Consider the following 13,341-nt stretch of genomic DNA (forward strand, 5'->3'; position numbering starts at 1 on the left):
ATATTACAGTTCTCCAGAAACCTATTTCCTTGGAGAAATAGGAGAATAGGGTGTATGAGCAGCAATATTTCAGTTCTCCAGAAACCTATTTCCTTGGAGAATAGGTGGTGTATGAGCAGCAATTTTACAGTTCTCCAGAAACCTATTTCCTTGGAGAATAGGTGGTGTATGAGCAGCAATATTTCAGTTCTCCAGAAACCTATTTCCTTGGAGAATAGGTGGTGTATGAGCAGCAATATTTCAGTTCTCCAGAAACCTATTTCCCTATTTCCTTGGAGAATAGGTGGTGTATGAGCAGCAATATTTCAGTTCTCCAGAAACCTATTTCCTTGGAGAATAGGTGGTGTTGGAGAATAGGTGGTGTATGGAGTTCTGAAATTCCTATGGAAACCTATTCCCTTGAGAATCAGGAAACCTATTCCCATGTATGAGCAATATTTCAAACCTATTCAGGTGGTGTTTTTCAGAAACCTATTTCCTTGAAGAATACCTGGTGGCCCAGCCGATATTGAGTTCTCCAGAAACCTATTTCCTTGGATAATATCTGTAGGTCAGAAACCTATTTCCTTGGAGAATGTGTGTATGAGCAGCAAATGGATTTGAGAAACCTATTTCCTTGGAGAATAGATCTGTGCCCAATGCGCAATTTTCTAGTTCCATCCAGAAACCTATTAATCCACACTTGGAGAATACCAGTCACAGATCAATATTTCAGTTCTCCAGAAACCTAGTTTTAAATCACCATGACACAGCAATATTTCATAACAGACTCCAGAACCTGATTTCCTTGGAGAATAGGTGGTGATGATCAGAATATTAGAGGGAGAAAGATTTCCAGAAGAATAGGTGGAGTATGAGCAGCAATATTTCAGTTCTCCAGAAACCTATTTCCTTGTAGAATAGGTGGTGTATGAGCAGCAATATTTCAGTTCTCCAGAAACCTATTTCCTTGGAGAATAGGTGGTGTATGATCAGCAATATTACAGTTCTCCAGAAACCTATTTCATTGGAGAATAGGTGGTGTATGAGCAGCAATATTTCAGTTCTCCAGAAACCTATTTCCTTGGAGAATAGGTTGTGTATGAGCAGCAATATTACAGTTGTGGATTTGAAGGCTTGGTCTTGGAATGGCTCACATTTGGAAAGATTCATTTTTCTGTGAAGTTGACTGAACAAGATACCTGGCTGGCCCAGCCGACTTGATTTTCAGACACTAATCTTAGGTCAGTATTGTGTGTTTAGGGCAAAGGATTAGAGAGGGAGAGAGTAGGGCAGAAGAACCAGAAGAGATAGAGGGAGAGAGAGGGCAGAAGAGATAGAGGGAGAGAGAGGGCTAGATAGCAGAAGAGATAGATCCAGAGACCAGGGCAGAAGAGACAGGGAGAGAGAGGGCAGAAGAGATAGAGGGAGAGAGAGGGCAGAAGAGATAGAGGGAGAGAGAGGGCAGAAGAGATAGAGGGAGAGAGAGGGCAGAAGAGATAGAGGGAGTGAGAGGGCAGAAGAGATAGAGGGAGAGAGACTGAAAAATAGATTTTCTTCCAGCTGCATGAATCAAATTGAGTACAAAAGGGCATTATCAAATCGATAGATTTAATATGGCATATTAGATGAAGACAAAGGCATGTCTGGTGAGGGGAGTTAACTTTTGACTGATGTCACTGGGACACATCAATATAGTCCATTGCCATTTGGATGAAGGATAAGCTATGTAAAATGCAATAACACACAACTCCCAAACCTCGATGAAACTTGTAAAAGGATTTTAGCTCATGTATGCCTGAGTGACAGAGTATGTGTAATATATATTTTGTGTGTGTGTGTTCACGCAAAAATTGACATAATTTAAATAAGACCAGCACACAGAGTAGGTACAGGACAGGACAGACTTAAATTTATTCAGACAAACATTGTGGAACTGTTACAATAAAATCAAGATATTTTCAGCCCATAACATCAACATTCCATTATAGCTCCAGAAGGGGAAAAATAAGACACTGAAGAACTCACTACACTATGCTTCTATGGAAAGAGCTACATGAATCTAGCTACATTAAGGACAATTGATTTACACACTTTAGTATGTTAAATGCAACTGGACAAAGCCACAGTGCCTTCACATGGCAATATATTACACCCCTTTCACAGAGTATTTTTTTCTCTTTACAAAGTAAAAAATATATAGAATTAACAAAGAAGACTTTAGCAAATATGGCCATGTATGTGTTTGTTTGGACTAGCGGAGCTGTCATACTAGAACTGTGTGTGTGTGTGTGTGTGTGTGTGTATCTGAGGACAGTTCAGTAACTGTCTAATACAGGTTGGAAATGAGAAGGACCATTTCCTTCTCAATTATTGCGCTTTTGTTATTGCGCTTTTGTAGACGTTTGAGCAACTAGGGTTACTCAGCTTTGTACACAAGTAGGCCAGGCAAGGGAGGGACAGCAGTGACATCAGGACAGGGCAAGGGTCACTTAAGACATCATGAGAGGGCAAAGGTCAAGGCCAGATTGATGGCAGGATCAAAAAAGGAGCCTTACACTGCTTCGGAAAGAGATTACTTTATACACACATGTTACAAGTATGTTACAGTCTCTCTCTCTGTGTGTGTGTGTGTGTGTGTGTGTGTGTGTGTGTGTGTGTGTGTGTGTGTGTGTGTGTGTGTGTGTGTGTGTGTGTGTGTGTGTGTGTGTGTGTGTGTGTGTGTGTGTGTGTGTGTGTGTGTGTGTGTGTGTGTATGCGTGTGTGTATTGTGTTAGTGGAAGGTTTATTGTCTCTCTGGCTGATGTACACACAGAGAGGTCAGAGTTGGAGATGCAAAGGGTAAAAAAACGAAAGGTTCATCATGCATGTTATTGACGAGATCAACAAACAACCAATCAATATCAGGGTCAGAGGTGAAAGGTCAGAGGGGATGCAGTGACCAGATGAGTTAATGTTGTGATCGATACAGGAAATCACCCAAAAGTTGTTACTAAATACACAGATATACAGTTGAAGTCGGAAGTTTACATCCACTTAGGAGCATTAAAACTATTTTTTTCAACCACTCCACAAATTTCTTGTTAACAAACTATAGTTTAGGCAAGTCGGTTAGGACATCTACTTTGTGCATGACTTTGTGTAATTTTTCCAATAATTGTTTACAGACAGATTATTTCACTTATAATTCACTGTATCACAATTCCAGTGGGTCAGAAGTTTACATACACTAAGTTGACTGTGCCTTTAAACCGCTTGGAAAATTCCATAGAATTATGTCATGGCTTTAGAAGCTTCTGATAGGCTAATTGACATCATTTGAGTCAACTGGATGTGTACCTGTGGATGTATTTTAAGGCCTACTCCGTGCCTCTTTGCTTGACATAATGGGAAAATCTAAAGAAATCTACAAAACAAAAATGTAGACCTCCACAAGTCTGGTTCATCCTTGGGAGCAATTTTCAAATGCCTGAAGGTACCACGTTCATCCGTACAAACAATAGTATGCAAGTATAAACACCATGGGCCCACGCAGCCGTCATACCACTCAGGAAGGAGACTCATTCTGTCTCCTAGAGATGAACGTATTTTGGTGAGAAAAGTGCAAATCAATCACAGAACTACAGCAAAGTACCTTGTGAAGATGCTGGAGGAAACAGGTACAAAAGTATCTATATCCACAGTAAAAGGATTCGTCTATAGACATAACCTGAAAGGGCGCTCAGCAAGGAAGAACCCACTGCTCCAAAACCGCCATAAAAAAAGCCAGACTACGGTTTGCAACTGCACATGGGGACAAGATCGTACTTTTTGGAGAAATGTCCTCTGGTCTGATGAAACAAAAATAAAATGGTTTGGCCATAATGTCCATCATTATGTTTGGAGGAAAAAGGGGGAGGCTTGCAACTGTGATGCACGGGGTGGCAGCATCATGTTGTGGGGGTGCTTTGCTGCAGGAGGGATGGGTGCACTTCACAAAATAGATGGCATCATGAGGGAGGAAAATTATGTGGATATATTGAAGCAACATCTCAAGACACCAGTCAGGAAGTTAAAGCTTGGTCGCAAATGGGTCTTCCAAATGGACAATGACCCCAAGCATACTTCCAAAGTTGTGGCAAAATGGCTTAAGGACAACAAAGTCAAGGCTTTGGAGTGGCCTTCACAAAGCCCTGACCTCAAACCAATATAACATTTATGGGCAGAACTGAAAATGTGTGTGCGAGCAAGGAGGCCTACAAACCTGACTCAATTACACCAGTTCTTTCAGGAGGAATGGGCCAAAATTCACCCAACTTATTGTGGGAAGCTTGTGGAAGGCTACCCGAAATGTTTGACCCAAGTTAAGGCAATGCTACCAAATACTAATTGAGTGTATGTAAATTTCTGACCCACTGAGAATGTGGTGAAAGAAATAAAAGCTGAAATAAATTGTTCTCTCTACTATTATTCTGACATTTCACATTCTTAAAATAAAGTGGTGATCCTAAGTGACCTAAAACAGGGATTTTTTACTGGGATGAAATGTCAAGAATTGTAAAAAAAAAAAATGTATTTGGCTAAGGTGTATGTAAACGTCTGACTTCAACTGTATATTGTTATGGTTGAGGGACATGGAAATAGTTAGAGAGGGGGAAGGAGAGAGAGGGGGAAGGAGAGAGAGGGGGAAGGAGAGAGAGGGGGAAGGAAGAAACAAATAAGAACAGGGAACAAAAAGGGAGGATAGGCATTAGAGAAAAATATACATTTTGGGAAAGCGAAAGAATGCCCGAAACCCAAAAGCATACATTTCTTCCCCTGAGTTCCTCTGCCTGTCTTTCATCTTGGAGCGAGATGAAAGGTTGACTCTACGGGCGTCAAATGACCACCCATTACCCACAACCCCCATTCCGCCCAATCATGGTGTGCATTACTCGTCTCCACAGAGACCCTGGGCTGAGAGACAAGGCAGTGAGCGATATGACAGCCTCGCAGGGGAGACATCTCTGAGCTATAAAAAAACAAAATAAGGGAAAGGAGAGAGAGGAGCGCCATGGCGGTCAAACTCCCTCACACACTCCCCCAGTGTGAAAAACAGAGGAGAGAGTGAGAGAGAGAGGAGGGTAGAGAGAGGGAGAAAAATAGGGAAAATTAGCGAGTGACAAAATGATAGTGAAGATGAGCAAGAGAGAGGGGGAGCTAGAGGGAGTGGAAGGCTGTGAGAGAGGGAGCAGAGGGAGAGTGAGAGAGTGGGATATTTGAAAGTGAGCAATCAGTGTTAGGTTGTGATAGGCTGTTTTCTAATTAGCTGTGTGCCTGCCTGGAACTACACTTATATTTTACAGATTGAAACATCAGTGGTGCCAACTGATTGGCTGAAGAGTAGAAGAGCTCAGTGATGTATTATGTGAAGTTTTAGTCAGTGCTGGATCCCTTTCATAAAAAGATTGACAACTGCAAACTGTAGTAAGTGCAGTGGTATTTTGGACGCAGTAATTGCAGAATAACTGCAGTTAAACTGCTGAATTACTGTAGTAAAAACAACAGTTATACTGCATTCTGACTGGAATCTTTTTCCGTAAGGGATGAGCCAAAGTGTCAATCACAAGAGTCTCACACTTTAATCAAAGATCCGTTCAAGATGTGTTCCCGCTGGCCAAAGCAAGAGCAATGCATCATTATGCTGCATCACAAGACCAATGAAACACAAGCCTTACAAATACAGCACTGACAGCTGATAATATAGTGCCCGGCTCAGACCCTTGAATATATACGTCCGATCATCCAAGGCCTGTCATTATCACAGTGGAATGCCAGTGAGCATTGTGTGGGTGTGCTTATATGGTTCCAGTGTAAGGCTTCACTGTTCAAAAGCCTACCTTCTGGGTTAAGCCTATCTCATCTGGGTTTGTGGGCGGGATACGTTCAGATAACTGACCTCACTTGATTACCATGCGGAATATTCTGAAAAAAAAAACGCAGGAACTTATTCAGAATAGAAGTTATAGAATGTTCCACTTTCTCAGTCAACAGTACACACCAATGGCTACAGAAATAAAACTCTATGACAAACAAAACTATTATGCTATGTTCCTTTTAACAGACTCACTGCTTCTAGTTGTGTTCCCCCCCAAAGCGAACCCTTAAAAGCATTTTCTCTTTGTGTCCGTTTCTAAATCTGCAGGCTGGGAGGGTTTGAAAAAGGTCTGAATAATGGCAGGGTTCTTTGTGTGACCACAATTAGATTTCTCTGTTCTGTAGTTCTACAGACTAAGTGCCTCCAACTGAAACAGAAGTACAAAACTAGCTGGGAAAAAAAGTCATTATCAAAGCTTTCAAGTTGAAGAGAGTGGTTGCTATTTAGTAAGTGGCTAACAACATGGTTTTGAACTTTTAAAAGCTAAATTGGAAGAGGAAGCATCAAATAAAGACTGCACAGCATTGAGACAGCAAGGGGAGGGAGCACTGCAGCAGCCAATATGGACATTGTCAAATCAACATCTAATCCAATTTTATTTGTCACATGCTTCGTACACAACAGGTGTAGACTAACAGTGAAATTCTTACTCAGAGAGAGTTATACACTGAGTGGACAAAACATTAGGAACACCTGCTCTTTCCCTGACATAGACTGACTAGTTGAATCCAAATGTGATCCCTTATTGACGTCACTTGTTAAATCCACTTCAATCAGTGTAGATGAAGGGGAGGAGACCGGTTAAAGAAGGAATTTAAGTCTTGAGACAATTGAGACATGGATTGTGTATATGGGGTGTTCGGAGGGTGAATGGGAAAAACAAACCTTTGAATGGGGTATGGTAGCAGGTGCCAGGCGCACCGGTTTATGTCAAGAACTGCCACGCAGCTGGGTTTTTCACGCTCCCATGTGTATCAAGAATGGTCCACCACCCAAAGCACATCTAGCCAACTTGACACAACTATGGGAAGTATTGGAGTCAACATGGGCCAGCATCCCTATGGAACGCTTTCGACAACTTGTAGAGTCCATGCCCTGACGAATTGAGGCTGTTCTGAGGGCAAAAGGACAGGGTGCAACTCAATATTAGGAAAGTGTCCTTAATGTTTGTACACTCAGTGTATCTTGCCACCCAAACTTGTCTTTCCACAGGGGCGTAGTCAGGGAACATGCAACAAAAAGTAACACATCATCACTCTTTCTGGTTCTAGGGCACCCTGGAGCATTCAATAACAGCAAGAACATTATTCTCGACCAAAGAGCCTATAGAATATTCTGGAACCATAGAATATGGTATTCTAGAACATGAGGGGTGAGGCCGGGAGCGGAAAATGGAGTCTTTGACAGAAGGGCCAGAACACACCATAGAATCTCACCTTCAAACTTGTCTCTGACCTCACAGTCAGACAAGAGACTCTCAGAGACGCACAGACACCGATACAGATAAAGAGAGAGAACGGAGAGATGAGAGAGTAAGAACAAGAAAGAGAGAGAGAGAGAGAGGATATAGCAATGTGTCAGTCTATGGTTGAAGGGTTTGAGGACAAACGCAATAGCAGAGGGACACACATTAAAAGAGACTAGACAGTCTTTGTTTGAATTGAATACGTCTCTATTCTCTGAAGGAGAGTAGGAGGGACACACTATATGAAGGTTGAGTAGCGGAGAGAAAGTTTCAAGGTGAACAAGAGGCATAGAGGAGGGGATAGTCAGTTGAACACAGAGTTGATGCTGAGGGGTACGAAGGAGACGCTGGAATGGCTTCAGGTCTGTTCAGAGTTAACGGGGGTCCCTGGTTGGTTGATGGGAGAACAGGTGGGGGCGGAGCTACCAGATGTAGCCAATCTCGTCATCTTTGTCATCTTCCTCATCCTCGTCATCCTCAATGGCCCCTCTGGGATGGATCCGGCCCCGCCTCTGCTTCTGCCGGCTCCTCCCACTCTGAGCTGGCTCCTCCTCCTGGTCATCAAGGAGAATGACAGCGCCCCCACTGCCAAAATCCCCTGAGGTCTCTTGGTCCTCCTCTACACAGAGAGAGAGAAAGAGAGAGAGAGAGAGAGTTAGGTTAGACAGAGACAGACAGGTTAGACAGAGACAGACAGGTTAGACAGAGAGGCAGACAGGTTAGACTGAGAGACAGACACGTTAAACACACATTTAGACAGAGAGACAGATGGGTTAAATAAAGAGACAGAGACAGACAGGTTAGACAAAGAGACATACAGGTTAGACAGAGAGGCAGACAGGTTAGATAGAGAGACAGACAGGTTAAACACACATTTAGACAGAGAGACAGATGGGTTAAATAAAGAGGCAGACAGGTTAGACAGAGAGACAGACAGGTTAGAGCAGAGGTTCCCAAACTTCTTCGGCCAGTGACCCCATTTTGTTCTAATTTATTTTGCAACCCCACCCTATAAAAAAGGTGATCAATAGTCAATGTTAACTTTTTTAATTGGGCTATTACAAATCAGTCTGACAGTACTTTTGACAGTAGTTTAATTTATTTAACCTTAATTTAATCTGAAGGAAGTCCGGTTTGAAGTGACTGAAATGCATCAGAAAGGTCTTGGGATGTTCAGAAGATCATCAGACAATCATTTTGTTTGATCTTGATGTTCTTTTCCCCCAGTCTGATTTAGTGCCTGGTCTTGTCCACTCTGTTCTAATGAGGCTTGTTGGGTTTCGTAAAGAGAAACAGAAGACACATACGTGTTCCTGAGAGTCTAACCTTTCAGTGATGGGGTCACAATATGTAGTTTAAACCAATCAAAAGATAGAGCCACATTTGTAGGAAGAAAACAGAAACCCCTCTGTTTATTACAGTCACATCTAGCGGCTATCGGAGGTTACTGACATAACCCCGGTTCTATGAACCAAGTGCAATTAAAGAGTTTCTCTCGCAACCCCATTTTCAAATCAGGCGACCCCCATGTGACAGCGAGACAGGCAGGTTAAAAACAGAAACTAACTACCACTGACGATCTGCTTTTGGTTGAGATGCGCTTTTCCGACAACACAATGCATTACTGTAAATAACCTCATCTTCCTCCAATGGCCCATGTGAGCCGGAGCGCTGCTTTATTCAAGCTCACAATCTTATAGCATCAAACGCTTCAAAGGAACGCTGTTAAAGCCCAAATACATGAACAGTGAATCAGAGGAGGCAGCCAGAGGCATTCAGCTATAGATAGATAAGGCTTCACAGGCTGTTCTCAGATCTGTCTGGTTGGATACACAACTTCCATTAGCAGCACAGGATTTACAACACTAACATTCAGTCTGGCAATTGTTACTGAAGATCAGTCTCCTTGTGAAATTGAACAATTATTTAGAGATACAAGTACCAAAAATCGCATTCCACAACTACAACACAAAAATGTGACAATAACAACCTCCCTTCCTCCTAAAGGGCTGGAGAGTTTTTTTTCATTTTCGCGGCGCAACACACACACACGCACTTTTGCCCTGTAAAAAAGTGTCGAAGAGATCAGACATTGAGAGGCATCCCACGTTCAGTGGTATCTTGAAAGAAAGACTCAGCGAGATGGCTGCCTCCAGCAACCCGAGATAACACAGGCTCAGTTCACACACACACACACACACACACACACACACACACACACACACACACACACACACACACACACACACACACACACACACACACACACACACACACACACACACACACACACACACACACACACACAGTAACACCCGTATCAATGAGCACACTCGTAGAGACATATGGGGCGCCGTGTAAAGAGTATCCTGGAGGTGTACTGTGTGTGCCTGTGCTCATGTGTTGAAAAGGGTGAGTCATTTTATGTCGGGTTCAAATACTATGTGAAACCTTTCAAATACTTGCTGTAGCTTGCCTGGAGTGCCAGATGGGTGTGATCTGCAGTTTTAGTGTGTGTGTGTGTGTGTTGACTGTGATTGGTCTTACCACAGGTGGGGTTGCCCTGTCTTCTGGAGCCAGCGATCTCATTGCCATATTTGTCCACACACCAACACTGTCCAGTACTGCCATGACACTGGGTTGGCTTAAAGTATCCCTCCTCAGAACAGCGTGGAATATAGGACCCTGGAGAGAGAGAGAGAGAGAGACACAGAGAGAGACACAGAGAGAGACACAGAGAGAGAGAGAGACACAGAGAGAGAGAGAGACACAGAGAGAGACACAGAGAGAGACACAGAGAGAGACACAGAGAGAGAGAGAGACAGAGACACAGAGAGAGAGAGAGACACAGAGAGAGAGAGAGAGAGAGATGATTGAAACAAAGAAGAAAAAACACAATTCTAAACAATCTTGTAATAAAACCATATTTACTAAAAACTCACTCCATCTCCAATGTACTCATGGTCATGTCTCTGTAGGTTTTGTGTATGCAGAGGCTGAGGCAAACAATCAATTACTAGAACCTAGGCTCTGACAACAGTAATACATCCTGCTTAAAGGGGACCAGGCATTTTCAATAACAGCACTCGCACACACACACACACACACACACACACACACACACACACACACACACACACACACACACACACACACACACACACACACACACACACGCACGCACACACACACACACACACACACACACACACACACACACACACACACACACACACACACACACACACACACACGTTAACATCCTTTTTCATTTTTTTGTGACCCAGTGAAAGACAATTTCTCAAAGTGTGTTTTGTTGTGAGTTATAACACTATTACGCACAATTATTGATGGCCGTTTGGCTGAGGGTTTGAAGGGGTTAGGGGCGGGAGAATTTTAGATAAAATGTCAGGGTGTGTGTGTGTGCTATTGATATTTTGTGTTGTTGTCAGCTGGGTGATGTATTACGACTAAATATGTAGCTTAATTTCCATATGCAGTGTACATTTTTTTAAAATAAAAAATATATACTAAATAAATTAACTTTTTGCAGAGGAGTGATTGACAGCTGTTACTCCAGCAGACTGACCTATGACAGTGTTCCTCCGACCCTGGATCTGACTCCGGTTCATCTCATTCTGGCAGGGCAGACCTGGAGAAAGACATACAGAACAGTTCAAATGAACCTTCTCCATCACACACACAACTCTCTTTTTGCTCTTCTACTTCTCCCATCCCTCCTCCCTCCATGCACTCTATCCCTTCCTTTTTACTGCCTTCCCTTTTACTGCCTTCCCTTTATTCATTGTCTGCCCTTCCTTCACCCCCCCCCATCTCTCCCTTCACCCCTACATCTCTCTCTTCACCCCTCCATCTCTCTCTTCACCCCTTCATCTCTCTCTTCACTCCTCCATTTCTCCCTTCACCCCTCCATCTCTCCCTTCACCCCTACATCTCTCTCTTCACCCCTCCATCTCTCTCTTCACCCCTCCATCTCTCTCTTCACCCCTCCATCTCTCTCTTCACCCCTCCATCTCTCTCTTCACCCCTCCATTTCTCCCTTCACCCCTTCATTTCTCCCTTCACCCCTCCATCTCTCTCTTCACCCCTCCATTTCTCCTTTCACCCCTCCATCTCTCTCTTCACCCCTCCATCTCTCTCTTCACCCCTCCATTTCTCCCTTCACCCCTCAATCTCTCTCTTCACCCCTCCATTTCTCCCTTCACCCCTCCATCTCTCCCTTTACCCCTCCATCTCTCTCTTCACCCCTCCATCTCTCTCTTCACCCCTCCATCTCTCCACCCCTCCATTTTTCCCTTCACCCCTCCATCTCTCTCTTCACCCCTCAATTTCTCCCTTCACCCCTCCATCTCTCTCTTCACCCCTCCATTTCTCCCTTCACCCCTCCATCTCTCTTCACCCCTCCATTTCTCCCTTCACCCCTCCATCTCTCCCTTTACCCCTCCATCTCTCTCTTCACCCCTCCATCTCTCTCTTCACCCCTCCATCTCTCCACCCCTCCATTTCTCCCTTCACCCCTCCATCTCTCTCTTCACTCCTCCATCTCTCTTTTCACTCCTCCATTTCTCCCTTCACCCCTCCATCTCTCTCTTCACCCCTCCATCTATCTCTTCACTCCTTCATTTTTCCCTTCACCCCTCCATCTCTCTCTTCACTCCTCAATCTCTCTCTTCACCCCTCCATCTCTCTCTTCACTCCTCCATTTCTCCCTTCACTCCTCAATCTATCTCTTCACCCCTCCATCTCTCTCTTCACTCCTCAATCTCTCTCTTCACCCCTCCATCTCTCTCTACACCCCTCCATCTCTCTCTTCACTCGTCCATCTCTCTCACCATCAGGTTTCTGGAAGCAGTAGCACCACTCGTTGTTGGACAGTTTTCCATCCTTGAAGGAGTCGCAGGAGTTGAACAGGGGCTTCATACACAGCTCATACTTGTCCAGGTAGATGGCGCTGAGCTCTGATTGGTCCAGCAGGAGGTCATAGTTCATGTCCAGCTTGTTGAACATCCAACCCAGAGAGTCCTTACAGATCGGCAAGATACTGGTGTCAAAACCTGTGGGAGGGGAGATGGGGAGGTTAGTGTGTATGTGGGGTGGGGTGGGGGAAGGGAGTTTGATGTGTGTGTGTGTGTGTGTGTGTGTGTGTGTCTGTCTGTTTTAGAAAAGACAGTAAAGCATGAAGATTCCTAGAAACCAATAGAATTGGAGTAATAACATATTCAGCCACTTCAGACATTGACTCCAATCTATGTTGTGCCTTTAGATTTGGCGAAACTGAACAACTAAATAATTATTGTTTACTTCTCCCAAACACCTGTCTGGTCTGTTGAGTATGCTTCGCGAAGCTTCCCAGAAGTATCGCAATGTTGGGCCTCTGCGTTTAGAAACCTTTTGGTTGTATTTGAGGGGTCTTTTCAGAGCCTCTTGTTTTGCTTCAGGTCAGGGCCTTGTTTCTTATTTTTTTACATTTAAAAAAAAAAATCTCCCCAAATACGTGATATCCAATTGGAGGTTACAGTCTTGTCTCATCTCTGCAACTCCCGTACAGACATGTACATGAGAGGCATGTGTCCTCCGAAACACAACCCAACTGCTTCTTGACACAATGCCCACATAACCTGGAAGCCAACCGCACCAATGTGTTGGAAGAAACACCGTACACTTGGCGACTGTGTCAGCGTGCATTGCACCTGGCCTGCCACAGGAGTTGCTGGTGGGCGATGGGACAAGAACATCCCTGCCAGCCAAACCCTCCCCTAACCCCGATGACGCTGGGCCAGTTGTGCCCTGCCCCATGGGTCTCCCGGTTGCTGCAGGCTGCGACAGAGCCTGGATTCGATCTAGGATCTCTAGTGGCACAGCTAGCACTGCGATGTAGTGCCTTAGACTACTGCGCCACTCGGCAGGCCCCTTGTGTCTTGGCTTCAGTCAGGGCCTCATGTCTTGACTTCAGCCAGGCCCTCGTGTCTTGACTTCAGTC

At 44.2% G+C, this 13,341-nt stretch overlaps 1 protein-coding gene across 1 annotated transcript in view; it reads right to left on the reverse strand.

The window, feature by feature from the left end:
• Positions 1-1,869: 1,869 nt before the first annotated feature.
• Positions 1,870-13,341, reverse strand: part of LOC135545785 (testican-1-like) — a 397,903-nt gene continuing 386,431 nt past the window's right edge. The window contains exons 9-12 of the mRNA XM_064973666.1: positions 12,194-12,415; positions 10,930-10,992; positions 9,888-10,025; positions 1,870-7,959 (exon numbers count right to left, since the gene is read on the reverse strand). Of these exons, the coding sequence (XP_064829738.1) occupies positions 7,763-7,959; positions 9,888-10,025; positions 10,930-10,992; positions 12,194-12,415 (620 nt within the window). The 3' untranslated portion in view covers positions 1,870-7,762. The remainder of the gene's footprint in view (positions 7,960-9,887; positions 10,026-10,929; positions 10,993-12,193; positions 12,416-13,341) is intronic.

The sequence above is a fragment of the Oncorhynchus masou genome, chromosome 9 (genome assembly GCF_036934945.1).
Source record: "Oncorhynchus masou masou isolate Uvic2021 chromosome 9, UVic_Omas_1.1, whole genome shotgun sequence".
Taxonomy (NCBI): Eukaryota; Metazoa; Chordata; class Actinopteri; order Salmoniformes; family Salmonidae; genus Oncorhynchus; species Oncorhynchus masou.